The sequence below is a fragment of the Arachis hypogaea genome, chromosome 15, assembly GCF_003086295.3.
Source record: "Arachis hypogaea cultivar Tifrunner chromosome 15, arahy.Tifrunner.gnm2.J5K5, whole genome shotgun sequence".
NCBI classification, from domain to species: Eukaryota; Viridiplantae; Streptophyta; class Magnoliopsida; order Fabales; family Fabaceae; genus Arachis; species Arachis hypogaea.
In genome coordinates, this window is record NC_092050.1 from 114,696,391 (window position 1) to 114,715,561 (window position 19,171).

The 19,171-nt window shown below is 36.6% G+C and overlaps 2 protein-coding genes across 28 annotated transcripts; one reads left to right on the forward strand and one right to left on the reverse strand.

Moving 5' to 3' along the window:
* Positions 1-312: 312 nt before the first annotated feature.
* On the reverse strand, positions 313-5,912 carry LOC140178961 (aluminum-activated malate transporter 12-like). Of its 27 annotated transcripts, none has more exons than XM_072216597.1 (12): positions 5,454-5,912; positions 5,320-5,355; positions 4,966-5,005; positions 4,464-4,650; positions 4,241-4,346; positions 3,153-3,347; positions 2,900-3,002; positions 2,571-2,609; positions 2,054-2,154; positions 1,566-1,706; positions 803-1,472; positions 313-593 (listed from the first exon to the last, which is right to left on the reverse strand). In XM_072216597.1, exons 9-11 carry the CDS (start codon positions 2,127-2,129, stop codon positions 1,216-1,218), a joined length of 474 nt encoding a protein of 157 aa, XP_072072698.1. In that variant the 5' UTR covers positions 2,130-2,154; positions 2,571-2,609; positions 2,900-3,002; positions 3,153-3,347; positions 4,241-4,346; positions 4,464-4,650; positions 4,966-5,005; positions 5,320-5,355; positions 5,454-5,912; the 3' UTR covers positions 313-593; positions 803-1,215. The 27 variants fall into 18 exon arrangements, with proteins under 27 accessions (XP_072072698.1, XP_072072714.1, XP_072072693.1 ...); XM_072216592.1 differs by having other exon boundaries at positions 2,054-2,167; XM_072216593.1 differs by having other exon boundaries at positions 3,153-3,468.
* Positions 5,913-10,602: 4,690 nt separating this feature from the next.
* On the forward strand, positions 10,603-12,077 carry LOC112748728 (zinc finger BED domain-containing protein RICESLEEPER 2-like). The gene is made up of 2 exons (XM_025796972.1): positions 10,603-11,583; positions 11,685-12,077. The coding sequence occupies exons 1-2, from the start codon at positions 10,603-10,605 to the stop codon at positions 12,075-12,077; spliced, it is 1,374 nt and encodes a 457-aa protein (XP_025652757.1).
* The last annotated feature ends 7,094 nt before the right edge of the window (positions 12,078-19,171 follow it).

The following is a 19,171-nucleotide window of genomic DNA, read 5'->3' on the forward strand; positions in this document are numbered from 1 at the left end:
GTTATTTCCAGGAAGAAAATGGCATTTTTTGTTAGTTAAAATGGCGTTTACGAACCGCCGTTTTTACCCTGGCAAAATAGCATTTTGGTTGGTTAAAACGGCATTTTTAGTTGGTTCAAATGGCGTTTGAAACTGCCATTTTTACCGAGTTAAAATGGCATTTTATGTTGTTTAAAATGGCAGTTACAAACCGCCTTTTTTACCGGATAAAAGTGACATTTTTTATCATTTACAAAGACAAATTTTAACCGTCATTCTTATCGAATTAAACAAATAATTTTTTATTAAATTTTTTCAATAACAAAAAATCAATACTCATAAACAAAATATTATATAACACATAAACAATGTATTAAACATAATATATTATTTTTTAGTATTAAAAATAAAAAATAATAACCTCTATACAAATAAAGTATCTAACATAACATAATTTTTTAATTATAAATGTCTTAACATGTAGCTTTTAATACATAAAATCTCCATCATAATTTTTGGTGCACTTTGTCATGATAATCTCTGTCCTCACTCCAATCCTTCTTTTGTCTTGATTATTTGCTTTCTGAGTGCTTATTTTCATGCCCAATTTTTGCCTGAAAGAAAATCATGTTCATTTAATTATTTGCTTCTAGAGTGCTTATTTGCTTAAGAAGGATGCCAAGCTCATTAGAGTAATACCCAATATTAACAATACAACACGATATGCAAAAAAGTTTATGGCAGGAGCAACTCCCTTAAACTATCAATATCACTCTATTAGTGAGATTTAAAGCTCAAACTTATGAAATTACTGATGCATTACCTGAATTTCTGTTCTCAAACAGCCATTAAAGCAACCACAGTGTATCCGAATTGGCGAAGAACAACTCCAACTTTAACATACTGCTGCCATGGAAATTTGTGACATGAATGCCTTGGCTCCCAACTTGCATGTAATGCCTATCCAAATTACTAGAAGATCTTCTATCATCAATAATTCATTGGAATAATGAACCAAGGAATGATTAAATGGACTTGCCAACATTTCATCAGAGGATTTTGAATCTAAAACAGCTTTATTGCCTTTATATATTGGATCCTCAGACGATTTGTCCTCTCCAGAGGCTTCAATCCAAAACAGCTTTATAGCCTTTGTATATTGCAACATATCTCAGCATGGTTAAGTGCTAATTATATATATATATATATATATCAATTGATAATTTGCTATAATTGTCACTTAACCATGCTGAGATATTGTTGAATTATGGAGATCTTCCCCTGACCAATTGGGAATATGAGCAAACTCATGAGGAGGCAAATGCCACAGCCTATAGCAATGGTGTAGATTCTGTCATGTGCAATCTTCAACACATTGTCAACACTATAGCTCGACACCATAATCAAGTTGAAGGTCAAGAGGAATATGATTATGCCATAGTCATAGTTCTTCTTTATATAGGGAAAGAACTTTGTATAAGTAGCTACAGCTCCTGGCTCAAGGATAGCAACATAAACCTCAAAATTATTAGTCATCACAACCTTCTTGCTACTCAACTGTCACAACCATTATTTAAAGTATATACCTATAAGAAAAACTGCAGCCCCAATGAAAATAGCTTGAACCACCCTACTACATGCATTTACAATATATCCAATAATAAATGCCAAAGACCCTGCTAACAGTGTCCCTGATCCTCTATTCAGCCCTTTACATAAAGTTGCTCCTGCACCCATCACAACACAACCAACATATTAATATATACAGATTAAATTTTAAAAAATGGGCATTTATTTTAAATAAAATAAAAAGTAATATTTTATCATTTTTTTATGAAGTGCAAAATTGTTATTCCAAAACACTTAATCACCACTCATTAATTATCCTTTTTAATTATATCTTCTTCCTTTTCTTTATTTATTTTATAAGAATTACACTAATAGATAAAGTGGAGGCAAACCTCATTAACAAAAATATATAATTACATAAAATCATCACTCCTGTTCCATTTTGTTATATATATATATATGAATAAGCTAAGATCTACTTGTACTCAGACATAGCATCACATACCATATCTAAAAATGTTTCTCTCTGAACAAAGCAATAACCGTGTAGCTACCTGGTTTGCTTTCCGACCAAGTCCCATGAGGAAGTTGTCAGGCTTTATATCTCTATGTAAAAAATCTTTGGAATGTATTAGAGAAAATTCTCAATACTTACTAGAATAAGCTAATTAGCTAAATACACTAGAGAAAATTCTCAAAACAGTATGAAATAATAAAACATACCGCATTAGGTCTAAATTATATAAAAAAATCTTATAGAAAAATTATCACACAGTAGGTGTAAAATTATATAAAAAGAAACATATAATGATATGAATATTGATATGATTTGATTTCTACTTCACACAGCTCATGTTTTAAGTACTTTAATAGATTAAAATATAAAGTCCTCATGATGATGATATGATACCAATTTTTATTACAAAAGTGTATGAATAAATGTAAAATAAATAAATAAAGGAGTCAACTAAAGGTCATTTCAAGAGAGAAGTGAATCTTGATATAACAATAAGATTACTTACTTGGCCCCAAACAATAGCTGATTCAGTTGGCCACACACTCTAATCAAAGTATATGAGAATCACAGGTTAGAAGAGAAATATGCACAATCAGTTTCATATCTTATTGGTTATGGAACATAATAAAAGCCCCTAAATTCTTGACACTAGAAACTACAAGTGAATAATGGATTTTTTCAGCCTTATTAAATTTTATTTAGGTTTAGCAAATTGATTGAGAATAATAAGAGTGACTTTTATGTCACAAATAGAATAAGTGATTTGTTAACTTTTACATGAAAAGAGTGGAAGTTAGCAATCTCATATAGTAAATAGATAATTACTATTACTACCTTTGAATCCTTAACAATTGGATTCTGGAGCCCTGAAATGACTTCTCTTACATCAAGTATCACTCTTTCTTCTCCATTAATTGTGTTCTTCACAGCTACAGTGCTGCAGCATGTTAAGGTATTAGAAATTGCAACATCAAATTTTTACAAATGAACAATTGGTGGTCATTGCTTTGAAGTTTGAAGTTCTAGTCTAGAATAGTATTCCCTTCAGAAAAGACAAAGTAACTAATTGATACTTCATAGTTCATACCTATCCCAATGACCATTAATTTCACATAGTATTTTCCATGAAGATGAGTCAATGATCTTGCCCTTATTTGCTCTTCGATTTCCCCGAAATCCAAGGAAAGATTACGTTGTGAAGCTTAACTCTGCAACAAGTCCTGTTTCAGGGCATTTGATATTGACATTGCCAACCCAATTGTTCCCAGGGACTGGAAGAAATCTAATTGAGAAGTCAGGAGAATTCATTTCAGCCAATTGCATTCCGCACATATATTTTAAGCTCTTTTCTTCTCAATTGCATTACTCAGTTGGAATGAATTCGTTATGATTTAGATTTTGACCTGTTTAGCATAAAGATTTATCATTTTCTATTTATACTAAATCTGAACTTTGAATGCCAAATACCTATCATGATAAACTCAGAATTTAAGGAAAAGAGGCTTTACATGAATTCTATTTACTTGCAATATTGATGTTTTTGGAAATAAGATACATATATATTTATCACATAAATTTTCAACATGAATCACTAGGTTAACATTATAAGCACTCAGCGCTTAGTATGAAGTTACATGATCCCCTAAAATATAGATCTAGATATCTGTGGTAGTAGACATCTTGGATTAAATAATTACAAAATTCTTATCACCAAAATATAATATATAATAAAAAAATCTGTTATTCAGATTATTTTTTAATTGAAATTCAGAAGTTTAAAACCACCTATTTACAGATAAATATGTATATACTTTTTCTAAATGAACTGAAATGACATCTCAAATATACTTTAAAGGGCAATGCTCACATCTCAATGAACTGAAATCTTATGCCGAGAAGAAACTAGGAAAATATTGTGTTGAATACCTTTGATAGTGAGATTTCCACAAAGTGACACCCTTTCTATATAAAAGCCTATACTAGACATTACTGTGTGCATTAGAAACATACACAACCATTTTATATATAAATTTACAAATATTATAATTGATAGTGAGTACATGTTTTTATTCTCACAAAGATTTATTCTCATAACCTGCCAAAATCCAAAGATTTATTCTCACATGATTGCAAATTATAGATTAACACAAAAATTTCTATTAGCTTATTATGTACCTCAATGCTAGGAGGGTGATCTTGAATATTTATGGTAGGATCATCTCTTGAAATGGCCATATTTTCTCTGAATGACATGATCTTTTCCTTAAAGACCTCATTTTTCCTGCATAACAATTGACTTACATTAAATTAAGTAAGCACTGCTTACTGCTATAGCCTACTAAAAACCCAAAACGTCAAGGAAATAAAGATTTAAAACTTTTAATTTAACACACTCAACCTCAATCTGCTTCTTATCTTCCACATACAAACTGCTTCGTACAAAATCAGATTCCTCATCATCTGAAGAAGAAAAGAAAGCTTTGGGGCACCTACTCTTAATTCTGTACCTTGTGCATAATAGAATCCACAACCTTGCAAAGTTGGAAGCCTCCCTGATGTGTAGGGGCTTCTATCTCAAATCTTGTCTGCAAATAAAAAGTATGCAAATCGAAATGTGTAGCAGTGATCACTGATCAGAATATAAACCCTATTGGTAATAAGGCAGAGACTAAGAGATATATTTGCTGACTCTTTAACCATATTTAATGTGTGACCACATACATAATCACCAATTTTGTTTCATTCCTAAATAGAATATACAACCAATGTAAGCACACGAGTTCCACATAGCAGAGCATACATTAAGTCAACCAGCTTTGCTAGGAAATAATCAATACTCAGAATAATCAAGAACCAAAATTTCTAGAATGACAAAAGAAAGACAAGTATGAGAAACAGACCTGGATAAGTACCATTTGTAGTGAGAAGTCCATAACGATGCTGTCATTTATGGAAATTGACAGTAGAAATTAATTAAAGTTGTTCAAAGACAATAACAACAACAACACTGAAATTCAATCGAAACCAAAACAAAATTGAAATTCAATCAAGTTATGTAGGTCCATCAAGAATTCAAGAAAATGAAAAATAAAATCAATTAAAACCAAAAATTCTTTTGTTCGTTGCTTTCTTTCAATAAAAAGAGGGAAGAAGAATAAAACAGAAGAGGGAGCTCAAACGTGATATCATCATAATCCATAATCATCTAACATACATACAAACAAAATTAGAAGAAAATTTAGTGAATGACTGACCTCCAATTTCTTCTAACATGGAATAAAATCGAAAACCTTGAATTAAAGGATAAGACATAGTCATTGTTAGCATAAAACATGGAATATTTACAAATCATGAGTAAACAGAAGATAATGTAAATTTGTATACTAACCTAGATGCTCAACGAAGCTCGATGGAGATGGAGAAGTCGCAGAACATAACTCGATGCCGCAGGAAACACTTGCGCAACAGATCTCATCAATGGAAGAGAAGCGTTGATGGAGGAGATCGCCGCTGGAGAAGATCGTTGGAGGAAACACTTGCGCAACAAATCTCATAGTTTTATGAAGTTTCTGCAACAGATCTCATAGTTTTATGAAGCACCGCCGGAGGAGAACCTGCCAGAGGAGATCATCGCTGGAGAGAGCACACAATCTCGTCAGAGGATAATGCCACTGAGAGGATCATCGCCAGAGCAGTCGCTGGAGCAGATCGTCACCAGAGCAGTCACTGGAGAAGAGCACAGATCTTCGTTTTCGGGTTTGGTGGCAACGCGAGTTAGTTTCAGTAGTAATGGGTTTTTGGGTTAGGGTTTTCCTTTGTTGGAGAAGGATTTTATTTTCCTTCTTTTTTAAATAATGAATTTTGATAATGGCGGTTTAAAACCGCCTGAATCACCAAAAATGTCATTTTATGCACATTAATTATGGCAGCATCATAAAATGCCATAATATTTGAATATTATGGCGGTTCTAAAGATCCACTGTAATATAAATGTCATTTTAAACTCTTTTTTTTGTAGTGCTCCTATTACAAAAATGAGTGCCTTGATCACTCACGATTGCTCGTGGTGATCCAAAGCGACAGATAATATTATTTCAAACAAAAGAGACAACAACGTTAGCATCATCAGTACGGGTAGGAATTGCTTCCACCCATTTAGAAACATAATCAACAGCTAACAATATGTATAAGAAACCACTAGAGTTTGGAAATGGACCCATGAAGTCAATGCCCCAAACATAAAAAATTTCACAGAACAACATAAGTTGTTGGGGCATCTCATCCCTCTTGGATATATTCCCAAACCTTTGGCATGGGGAGCAAGATTCACATAAAATAGTTGCATCCTTAAAAAGTGTAGGCCACCAGAATCCATAATCTAAAATTTTTCTAGCTGTTCTTTGAGGTCCAAAGTGTCCACCACTCTCAGAAGAGTGGCAAGCCTCTAAAATTGACTGAAATTCTGATTATGGCACACACCTTCTAATTATCTGGTCAGCACCATACCTCCATAAATATGGGTCATCCCATATATAATATTTGGACTCACTTTTAAGCTTGTCCCTTTGATGCTTAGTAAAATTAGGAGGGAATGTATGACTAACCAAATAATTAGCTATAGGTAGGGGTGCACAAGACCCAGTCCGGCTCGAAGACCCGGACCGGGCCCGGTGACTTCGGGGCTAATTTGGCTCGGCTTTGTTATAGCCCGGTCATACCCGAGGTTTCAATAGATGGCCCCGGTTATTTATTAAATCGGGTTCGGGCCAAGCTTCGGGTCACCCGGCCCCCGCCCGTTGGACCTGTGCGTGTAGTAAGAAAAAATAAAAAAAATATGCACTATGTTTTATTGTTTCTTGGCTTTGTGTTTAATGTCCACAATTTCATTCTTCAGGACTCAGGCTTCACATTTCACAACCCAATAGCCCACAATATTCAGGGGTTAGGGCACACTGCACAGCATACAACACACTCTCTCGGTCTCTCTCACTCAAACTCGTTTCCCACTTTCCCTGAGGCGCAGCGCCGTAGCCCCAAGCCCCCAATGACCAATGGAGAGCTTCTCTTTCACACCTCCATGCCATTTGTGCTTCTTAATCTTACTTCACTCTCTCCTTCACTACCAATCTTCTTTAATTTATTCGCTGTCGCTTTTTTCACCTTCTTCCTCTTTCTCCACCAAGTTTGATCAACCACTACAATTGCTGACCGTCAAACACCGTGTGCACCAGTAACTCGCCTTTAATCATCTCTCAGAGACTTAGAGTTCTCACCAACGCAATGTTCATCGCAAGACGCAGAGCAGGTAATTTGTTTTTGCTAAAAACCATTGATTTTCATTTTTTTTGCAACTACCGGCCTATTGAGTGCTAAATATTTCAGCTATTTTGTTTGTTAATTTTTGGAAAGGACTAATGAAATCGTTGACATTTTTCTTGCTATAATTGGTTTAATTTTGAGAAAAACTAACAAAATTGATTTTTTTGTGTTTAATTTTCTGGTTTGTATTTTGAATGCTTCAATGATGAGAGTTACGGGTTAGATGAAAGTAGGAAGAAGTTATTGATTAGAGATAGGAATTAACAATTGAGAGGAATTGGGAGCAGGAACAATAATTTGCAATTATAATTATTGGCTGCCTTAGCAAATTATTGGAAGTAGGAAGTAGGAACAATAATTTTAGTTTTATAATTTGCACCGCTAATAATTGTAATTGATCTCTTCCACTTAAAATTTGATTGTTATTTAAAAATTAAATTTCCTGGTTTGTGCACTTTATGTTATTGTGTAATAATGCTTTGGTGAGTATTGAGTAATGCTTTGGTTTGATCTCCCACTAATAATGCTTTGGTGAGTATTGAGTATTGAGTAATAAGTTGGTTTGATCTACCTTCAATTATTATATATGGCTCTATGCCTTATTTCACTTAAGTTTTACAATAATAAGAATGAGACCGACATATATATGAATCTTTCTTATTTGTTTTGTTTTTATTTTTTGGATTAGTAAATTAAACATTTAATTCTTTTTGCATTTGTTATTGTTAAATGATGAGACTGAACAGTGAACACTTGTTTAAGTATACTCAATTTTATTTAGATATATTGAATTTATGATAAGTTGTTTAAGTATGTTTAGTTTTTTTTCGATATATTGTTATATGAATCTTTTTTATATTTAGATAAACACAAATGGGAGGAGGAGATCCTAGTTCTATTGCAGTCCAAAGTAATGAGGACAACAAAGCTATGGACATAGAGCATGAGGTTGCTGCTGTCGAGGGACAGCAGGCTACTCGCAAGGAAAAAAAGTCTTATGTTTGGACGCATTTTAAACAGCTTCCATTTAGCGAGACCAATGGAGAGCACAAGGCCAAATGTAATCACTGTCGAAAAGTATATCTATGTCATCCAACTAGCCATGGCACAAATTCTTTGAATAAACACTTGAAAATTTCTCATAAGTGGATATTTACAAAAGCAGGCAAAAATGGTACACTTTATGGTTATATGCCTAAGGTTGGTGAAGAAGGTGAAGCCGGCAAAACTTTCAAAGTCAATGGCTAAGCTTTGAAGATTGTAGGAAGGCAATGGCTGAGTTTATTATCCTTGATGAACACCCTTTTAAAGTGGTCGAAGGGATTGGGTTTCGCAAAATGATTAATCAATTTGAGCCAAGATTCACTGTACTGGTATGCGAAATTGTTACTCTGAGGTTGTAAAATTTGTTGTTCGTTCTCTCCCTGGCAATGGCGCCAATAACTGGTGCACAATACCATGGTCCAAACATAACTTCACAACTTCGCACAACTAACCAGCAAGTGCACTGGGTCGTCCAAGTAATAAAACCTTACGTGAGTAAGGGTCGATCCCACGGAGATTGTTGGTATGAAGCAAGCTATGGTCATCTTGTTAATCTCAGTCAGGCGGATATCAAATGGATATGGAGTTTTCGAATAATAATAATAAATAAATAGAAAATAAAGATAGAAATACTTATGTAATTCATTGGTGAGAATTTCAGATAAGCGTATAGAGATGCTTTCGTTCCTCTGAATCTCTGCTTTCCCGTTGTCTTCATCCAATCAGTCTTACTCCTTTCCATGGCAAGCTTTCTGTAAGGGCATCACCGTTGTCAATGGCTACATCCCATCCTCTCTGTGAAAATGGTCCAAATGCTCTGTCACGGCATGGCTAATCATCTGGAGGTTCTCGATCATACTGGAATAGGATTTACTATCCTTTTGCGTCTGTCACTATGCCCAGCACTCACGAGTTTGAAGTTCGTCACAGCCATCCCTTCCCAGATCCTACTCGAAATACCACAAACAAGGTTTAGACTTTCTGGATCTCAAGAATGGCCATCCATGGGTACTAACTTATACCACGAAGATACTAATAACTCGGACTCGGTCCCCTGTATTAGATATCTAAGAGATACTCATTCTAGCTTGGTTGCATGTAGAACGGAAGTGTTTTTCAGGCACACGTTCATAAGTGAGAATGATGATGAGCATCACATAATCATCACATTCATCATGTTCTTGTGTGCGAATGGATATCTTAGAAGTAGAATAAGTTGAATTGAATAGAAAATAGTAGTACTTTGCATTAAATCATGAGGAACAGCAGAGCTCCACACCTTAATCTATGGAGTGTAGAAACTCTACCGTTTGAAAATACATAAGTGATAATGGTCCAGGCATGGCCGAATGGCCAGCCCCCATAAAAGTCTAAGATAGCATAAAACTGATCAAAGATCCTTAATACAATAGTAAAAAGTCCTATTTATACTAAACAAGTTACTAGGGTTTACAGAAGTAAGTAATTGATGCATAAATCCACTTCCGGGGCCCACTTGGTGTGTGCTTGGGCTGAGCTTGAAGTTTACACATGGAGAGGTCATTCTTGGAGTTGAACGCCAGTTTGTAACGTGTTTCTGGCGTTCAACTCTGGTTTGTGACGTGTTTCTGGCGTTTAACTCCAGACTGCAACGTAGAACTGGCGTTCAACGCCCTTTTGTATCATCTAAACTCGGCCAAAGTATTGACTATTATATATTGCTGGAAAGCCCTGGATGTCTACTTTCCAACGCAATTGGAAGTGCGCCATTTTGAGTTCTGTAGCTTCAGAAAATCCACTTCGAGTGCAGGGAGGTCAGAATCCAACAGCATCAGCAGTCCTTCTTCTACCTCTGAATCTGATTTTTGCTCAAGTCCCTCAATTTCAGCCAGAAAATACCTGAAATCACAGAAAAACACACAAACTCATAGTAAAGTCCAGAAATGTGAATTTAACATAAAAACTAATGAAAACATCCCTAAAAGTAACTAGATCCTACTAAAAATATACTAAAAATAATGCCAAAAGCGTATAAATTATCCGCTCATCATGTACCATCCAGGATGACAATGTCAAGAGATTACTTTCATCTTTATTTAGATGAGAAGAAAAAACTTAAAGCTTGGTTGGCAAAGTCATGTGCTCGAGTTTGTTTGACATCATATTATTAGACATCAAATCAAAATCTTAGCTACATGAGCCTAACTGCACATTTCGTTGATGACGAATGGAAGTTACAAAAGAGAATTCTCAATTTTTGCTTGATTGAAAACCACAAGGGAGAAACAATAGGGAGAGAAATTAAGACATGTTTGAGAGAGTGGGGAATTGAAAAGGTCTTCACAATCACATTAGACAATGCATCTTCAAATGATGGGGCTATCACTTACCTTCAAAGAAAATTAGCTGCAAGGGGTGGATTAGTGTACGGAGAAAAATATTTGCAAATGAGGTGTTGTGCTCATATTCTCAACTTGATAGTGAATGAAGGAATTAAAGAGCAACATGCCTCAATTGAAAGCATTCGAAATGCTATTAGGTATATTAGATCTTCTCCCCAAAGAATTAAAAAATTTAAAGAATGCATTGAGGCTGAGTTGATAGAGTCTAAAAGTCTTGTTTGTTTAGATGTTCCAACTAGATGGAATTCCACCTATCTAATGTTGGAACATGCTGAAAAATTTGAAAAAGCTTTTGATAGACTTTATGATCAAGAAACTGATTTTTTTAGATGGTTTGGAGAGGATAGTGGGGGTAAAAAGAAAGTTGGTCCACCCACGGCACTTGATTGGCAACATGTTAGGCTATTCATTGATTTTTTGAGAATCTTCTATGAGACTACTTTGTGTTTCTCATCTTCTTTACATGTTACTTCAAACAAATGCTTTCATGAAATTGCATCTATAAATTCTCAACTAACATCTTGGAGCCACAACAATTCTGAATTATTGGGAACTATGGCATGCTCTATGAAGGCTAAATACGATAAATATTGGGGACCAGTTGACAAGTTTAATCTTTTGATACTTGTTGCCATTGTTTTAGATCCTCGATACAAACTTGATTATCTTTCTTGGTGTTTGGAGGATGTATATGATAAGGAAGTGGCTACTAGTATGACTAGTTTTATGAAATTTACATTGGAAACATTGTACAAATTTTATTCAAAAGAAATTGTAGGTGATAAAGTTTTTTATGATGGTGTCAGTTCCTCTAGAGCTGTTTTGGATGATAAAGATAGTAGTCAGTCTAATGCTAGGTGTGTTGCTGCAAATAGAGTGAATTTGTGGAAAAAACAAAAAAGGAAAAAGCTAATGCAGATAGCAAATCTGATGTTGAGAAATATTTGGCCGAAGATCCTGTGGACGTCGAAGATGAGAATTTTGATATATTGGCTTGGTGGAAGTTAAATGGATCAAAATATAGAATTCTTTCTCCCGTAGCTCGTGATGTCTTTGGTATTCCAGTTTCAACTGTTGCATCTGAATCATGCTTTAGTACCGGTGGGTGTATGGTTGATCTTTACCGTAGCTCTTTGTCACCAAAAATGGCAGAAGCTTTAATCTGCACTCAAAGTTGGTTGTATCCTTCTAAGCAGATATTTGAAGAACTTGAGTTTGATCAATTTGACAGTAGTGACAAGATTGTTAATGGTATATTTACTTTATGATGTCTTTACTTTTTTTTATTATTTAATTTAATTCATATGATAATCTTGAGAGACTAATTTTTATGTTTTGCAGATGTTACTAACACATCCACACAACAAGAATCAAGTTCACAACCTTGAGAGCAAGCTACAAATCAAATGAATTTTATTCTATAGTTATTTGCTACTTAATAATTTGTTGTTATTGGTTGGTATGACACTATAAATTATTATTATTATGATGTTAATCTTGTGTTGGTTGTTAACTTTGTTTTGATTGTCTTTTGAACTTTGAATGTTTAGTGTGTAATTGACATAATTATTATTATGAAACTTTAAATTATTATTATTAGATTCTAAATTATTATTATGTGAATGTTACAATGTTATGGAATAATTATTTTCTAAAATTTAAAGGTTCAAAAGATGTAGAATCTAATTTTTTGTGATGTCGTGATAAAGTTGATCAAGACCCGGGCTTCACCCGGTCTAGACCCGGCTTAAGTGTGGCCCGAAAGTAACACGATTTCATCGGGTCTAGGGCCAGGTAAGGGTCTCATAAACAGACCCGGTCATTATTTAGGGTCGGATTCGGGTCACGGTGAACTCGGCTTCACCTGGCCCCATGTGCACCCCTAGCTATAGGTGCATACCAAGGAACCCCCTCAGATATTGCGTGCAAGCTATCAAATGGAAAAGCATCATTGATAGGAGTGGAGTCACTTTTAGTGTGCTCTAGGCGACTCAAGTGGTTCGCCACTGAATTTTGAGAACTACTCATGTCTTTGATTTCTAAATCAAATTCTTGCAGCAACAATATCCAACGGATTAACCTTGGTTTGGACTCTTTTTTAGCTAACAAATATTTTAGAGCTGCATGGTCTGAGTATACTACCACCTTAGTACCAAGTAAGTAGGCTTGGAATTTATCCAGAGCAAAAACAATAGCTAAAAGCTCTTTCTCAGTGGTAGTGTAATTAGACTAAGCAGCGTCTAAAGTCTTAGAAGCATAAGCAATTATATAAGGGTCCTTACCTTCGCGCTGAGCCAGCGCCGCTCCTACCGCATAATTGGAGGCGTCACACATTATCTCAAATGGCTAACTCTAGTCGGGCCCTCTCACAATCAGAGCTTGAGTCAAGGCAATCTTCATCTTATCAAACGCTTCCATGCAATCCTCACTCAGCTCGAACTCAACGTCCTTCTGTAGCAGTCGGGATAAAGGCAATGCTACCTTACTAAAGTCTTTGATAAATTGCCGGTAGAAACCTGTATGCCCAAGAAATGAATAGATTTCCCTCACGGAGGGGGGGTAAGGTAAACCAGAAATAAGATCTACCTTTGCTGGATCAACTGAAATACCCGTATTAGAAACAACATGTCCTAGAACAATACTTTGTTTTACCATAAAATGACATTTTTCAAAATTTAATACAAGGTTTGAACTAACACACCTTTCTAATACTCTAGCTAAACTATCCAGACAAAGGTCAAACGAATCACCATACACACTAAATTCATCCATAAAAACTTCCATACAGTTCTCAAGAAAATCTGAGAAAATACTCATCATGCATCTTTGAAACGTAGCCGGTGCATTACACAAGCCGAAAGGCATTCTCTTATATGCATACGTTCCAAAGAGACATGTAAAAGTAGTTTTCTCCTGATCTTCAGGAGCTATACGAATTTAAAAATAGCCAATGTAACCATCTAGAAAATAGTAGTGTGATTTACCTGACAGGCGATCAAGCATTTGATCGATGAACGGTAACTAGTAGTGATCCTTGCGAGTAGCCTGATTGAGGCGCTTATAATCAATGCACACCCTCCAGGAGTTTTGTACTCTAGTTGCCATGAGTTCCCCGTGCTCATTCTTCACTGTAGTGACTCCAGACTTCTTTGGTACCACCTGTACTGGGCTAACCCATTCACTATCCGAGATTGGATAGATGATGTCAGCTTCAAGCAATCTGGTCACTTCCTTCTTGACAACTTCTAAAATGGTGGGGTTCAATCGCCTTTGAGGTTGACGGACAGGCCTTACTCCCTCTTCTAAAAATATGTGGTGCTCATAGACTTGAGGGCTGATGCCTACTATATCCGCCAAGCTCCACCCAATGGCTTTCTTATGTCTCCTCAGCACACTAAGCAACTGCTCCACTTGTTGGGAAGTGAATTTCCTTGCAATAATAACTGGGAGCTTCTGACTATCCTCAAGGTAAACATACTTGAGGTGGGATGGAAGGGGCTTCAACTCTATTTTTAGCTAATGGCTGGGCACTTGATCATCTGGAGCCAATGATGGTGGCAAGGTATCTTCAGTAAGCTCAGAGGTGTCCCCACACTTGCACCTTGCTCCATGTGCGTCTTTTCTACTTCTTCTTGGTGAACTTCAGCCACTGTCTCATCAATGATGTCGTACTAGAAGATGGAGTGATCTTCCGGAGGGTGCTTCATAGTTTCATCTAGGTTGAAGCTCACTGCTCTGCCATCTATCTCGAAAGAGTAAGTTCCTGAGAAGGCATCCAATTTGAACCTCGAAGTCTTCAGAAATAGCCTTCCAAGCAGGATGGATGATGGTCTTCCTGAGTCATTAGGGGACATCTCCAAAATGTAGAAGTCAATAGGAAATGTCAACCCCTTAATGCTCACCAGCACATCTTCAGCAATTCCAACCACTGAGATTATGCTCTTATTTGCCAAAACAAAACATGCTGCCGACCTTTTTAAGGGAGGGAGCCTCAAGACATCATATACAGATAATGGCATAATACTAACACATGCACCTAAATCACACATGCAATGAAAAAAGTGTACACCCTCTATAGTAATAGTAACCATGCATGGACCGGGATCACCATATTTTTCCGGTATAGCACCCATTAAAGCAGAAATAGAGCTACCTAGTGGAATAGTTTCTAAATCATGTATTTTATCTTTATTCATGCATAAATCTTTTAGAAACTTAGCATACTTAGGTACCTGGCAAACAGCATCAAAAAGGAGAATAGTTACCTCAACCTTTTTGAAGATCTCCACCATCTTGGGGTCTAGCTCCATTTGCTTTCTGGGTTTCCTAGCAAGGTGTGGAAAGGGAATGAGAATGGCGTCTCTCACAGCGTCATCTTCCTTAAGTGCTCCATTCCTTGGTTGAACCGCTTCTTCTTCAACTGCATCTTGTGCTTCCTCTTCTTCTTCAACATCTTCCACATCAACAATGTCTTCAACATGGTTATCTTCATGTGAGCTTGGCTCCTCAGGACTCCTCTCTTGCAGTGTGGTTTCGGACCTCAAAGTGATGGCATTGATTCCACTTTTGGGGTTAGGTAAGGGTTGAGAGGGAAGTGCATTGGAGCTTGAAGGTTGATTGTTGGGAGTAGAAGGTGGTTCCATCCGGGAGATGAGAGCTTGTAAAGTTGAGGTAAGACCAGTGATGCTAGAGGTAAGTGTATTCTGAAGGCCTTTTTGTCCTTGTACAATAGAGCGAAGCATCTCATCATTAGAGGAGGGAGGTGGCTAAGTAATCTGAGGGGCTTGTGGTTGGTTGTTCAGAGGCGCTTGGGCTTGCCTTTGGTGAGGTGCTCGGTAAGTCTGGCCTTGGTTCTGCTGTTGGTATGGCGGATTCTGTTGATACCAGTTTTGCTGATAGTTGTTGTTGTTGTTCCATCTCTGATTTCCACCGTTGTCTCTGCCTCCTTGGTTGTAGTTGTCCCTCCATCCTTGGTTGGAATTATCTCTCCACCCTTGGTTGGATTTCTCTCCATCCTTGGTTAGAGTTGTCTTGCCAACCTTGATTGTAGTTCCCACCTTGGTTATAATTACCGCCTTGTTGATAATACCCTTGATTCGGACGGTTGTAATAGTTATTGGTAGCCGCCAAGGTGTTGTCTTCTTGTTGTTGGAGTTGTGGACATTCATCAGTGTAATGGGAATAGCAGGCACATATTCCACACACTCTCTGAGGAACCAACAGTTGACACTGTTGTTGTGGAAGAGGCTGAGGTTGTTGTTAATTCAGCTGGAGCTGCTTCAATATATTGGTCATCTCTTCCAGAGTCTTTGTGAAAGCAGCAGTCTCATTACTAGAGGAAATCTCCGCAATAACCTTCGGATGGTTGTTCCTGTGCCTGGCGTTCCGGGTAGACTCAGCTAGATCGGTGATCAGCTGCCACGCTTCTGTCGCTGTCTTGTACTTAGACAGAGAGCCATTACTCGCAGCATCTAATATAGTCTTATCTTGAGACTTCACGCCTTGGCAAAAATAGCTAATCAACACCAACTGGTCAATCTTGTGATGGGGACATAAGTCTAAGAGATTCCTGAAGTATTCCTAATACTCGTGAAGAGTCTCTGATTCACCTTGGATAATGCAGGAGATTTCTTTCCTCAGTCTATCTGTAACTTCAGCCAGAAAGAATTTGTCCAGGAATTCCCTTCTGGGCAGATCCCAATTAGTAACAACTTCTTCAGGATGAGTATAGAACCACTCTCTTGCCTTTCCCTCAAGAGAAAATAGGAAGGCATATAACCAAATAGTAGCCTCATCTGCACCATGACGCCTAGTAGTTGAGCAGGTTGTCTGAAAATCCCTAAGGTGCTTGATAGGCTCTTGAGCAGGTAAGCCATGAAACTTAGGCAGTAGATTGATTAGTGCAAACTTCAGTTCAAAATCCGCAGCTAAGTTTGGATGACGCGCTTGATTCGGTTGCAGTGTAAAGTCCGAAGCTCCTGCTTCCTAGAGAGTAATCCTTCCGGGATCCACCATATTACCTGCGCGTAAATCAACAGAATCAGTAGAAGAGGAGCTTGTTTCTTCCTCAAATAATGTTTCAGATTCGCCTTCAAATAAGACTGGTAAATTGGTAGAAACCACTTCACCACCTTCAGAGGCTAACCGACGCCGGGCTCGCCTAATACGTGAAATAGTTTTCTCGATCCTAGGATCAAATGCAGCTAAGCTTGGATCCGGTAGTGAACGCGTCATTCAATGAAAGAAACATACAGCTCATGATAATAAAATAAAATATATTAAGAAAAATTAAACTAAAAATAGAATAAAAAATGCAAAGATGCAAATATAAAAATATTTACACCAACCAATAATTTAGCACACTGTTGTAACTCCCCCGGCAACGGCGCCAAAAATTGACGGGCGGAAAATTGCCGATTAAGAAATTATAATGAAAACAACATTGCAAGTATAGTTCTTAACCGACGAAAATTCCGCTTATCAATTTAAAAAGAGTTGTCACAATTTAAGAATAAAATACTGGGAGTAGAATTCCCAGGTCGTCTCCAAACGAGTTGACAAAAGAGTGCAATTTATTGGTCAGGAATTTTTTGAGAAATTTTTAGAGTTGAGGAATAGGGAAATAAATGACTATTAATTAAAGAAATAAAAATTAACAAGAGATTTTTATATAATTAAAATAAAAGCCTTGACTAGGAGAAGATTAATCGGAATTTCTATCCTTGTTGAATTTTCCCAAGTATAATAGTAAGAGGTTGTTGTTCTACTTAGTTATCCCTTACCTAATAAAGGAAAGTCAAGTAACTAACCAACTCTGATTCACAAGTCCTAATCCCTTCCTAGGGGAGGATTAGAGTTAAAGACTAGAGAGTTAGCCAACAACTTCCAATTACAAATTAACAGTTGAGTATTCCAACTCAAGGATCTCCTATTAATCAACTCCAAAGTCAAGTTGGGAGCCTACTCCATGGACATGGATGCCACCTTCGCAAACATGTAGAGAGAGTAGAAAGGAGACATGGTAATTAAAATTAATTTAGTAAAAGCAATTTTTTGAGCTAATAAATTAATTGGAGATGATCAAACAAATAATGAAATTAAATGTAAAAATAGATCTTGCATTAATGATTCCCAAAATCAAAGATATCCATATGTAACTCTGAACATACTGAATGGAAAGTAAAAGAGTAAGGAAATACGAAAGCAAACTGTAATGATAGAGACTTCAATCAAAGGTAGTAACTCTCTCAAGATCCAATTCAAAAGCATAAAAAGTAAAAATCTATGAATGTGAGGAACCCTAGAGGAAGTAGTGTTTTCTCTCTAAGATTCAAAACTAAAAACTAAAACTGTGTAAATGTGAATGTGTGTTGAGTCTCTGCTTGTCCCTTGGCTCTAGTCTGTGTTTCTGGGCCGAAAACTGGGTCAAAAACCAGCCCAAAATCGCCCCCAGTGTCTTCTGCAATTTTAGCACGTGGCGCACGTCACGCGTACGCGTCGATGGTCTTCTGCGCGTGTCATGCGTACGCATCAGTCACGCATACGCATCGCAGTGCGACTTCGCTGATAACGCATACGCATCAGTCACGCATACGCGTCGCTGTGAAAAGCTTCAAGTCATGCGCACGCGTGAGCCATGCGTGCGCATCGATCCTCGCTGGTCATCTCCTTTGTTTCTCATGTTTCTTCCATTTTTGCAAGCTTCCTCTCCATCCTCTAAGCCATTCCTGCTCTATATAGCCTGCAAACATTTAACACACAGATCACGGCATCAAATGGTATAAAAAGACATTAAAAATTGACAATTTAAAGGCTTAGGAAGCAAGTTTTCAATCATAGAATAAAATTGGGAAGGATTTGTAAAACCAAGCAATTTGTATGAATAAGTGTGCAAAGAACTGATAAAAACCACTCAATTGAGCACAATATAAACCATAAAATAGTGGTTTATCAATACACAAAAGGAAAATAGTGATTATATGATGTAACCACACAATTAGGCTCAAAACTCACATGCTTATGTGTTCTTAGCTAAAAAACATGTTCCACAATATATAAGTCAAGCAAGTTCAATAAAAAAATTTTTTTTTCTCAACTCAATTGGGTGCCCTATAGATAAATTTCTTGGAAAATTTTATTATTTTGACTAAGCTTATTATACATATATGCAAAATAAGAAAATGCAACAAAAATTTCTAAATGACCTAAAAATGAAATGCGAAAGTGTTAGGATTAGAAATTTGTTACCCAAAAATGGCCGATCGGTCGGACGACCTCCCCACACTTAAAAGTTTGAACCGTCCTCGGTGCATTCAAAGATGAGCAAGTGGGTACAGCGACTTCACGGGTTGCCACCCTCAGC

Excerpts from the sequence above, each read along its gene's own strand:
- LOC140178961 (XM_072216601.1), bottom strand. The coding sequence starts at position 2,129 with ATGGGACTTGGTCGGAAAGCAAACCAGGTAGCTACACGGTTATTGCTT. Across the intron at positions 1,707-2,053 it reads GAGAAACATTTTTAGATATG|GAGCAACTTTATGTAAAGGG; the intron begins GTATGTGATGCT and ends TGATGGGTGCAG. Across the intron at positions 1,473-1,565 it reads GGCTGCAGTTTTTCTTATAG|GAGCTGTAGCTACTTATACA; the intron begins GTATATACTTTA and ends TCCTTGAGCCAG.
- LOC112748728 (XM_025796972.1), top strand. The coding sequence starts at position 10,603 with ATGAGCCTAACTGCACATTTCGTTGATGACGAATGGAAGTTACAAAAG. Across the intron at positions 11,584-11,684 it reads AATTTTATTCAAAAGAAATT|AGTGAATTTGTGGAAAAAAC; the intron begins GTAGGTGATAAA and ends TGCTGCAAATAG.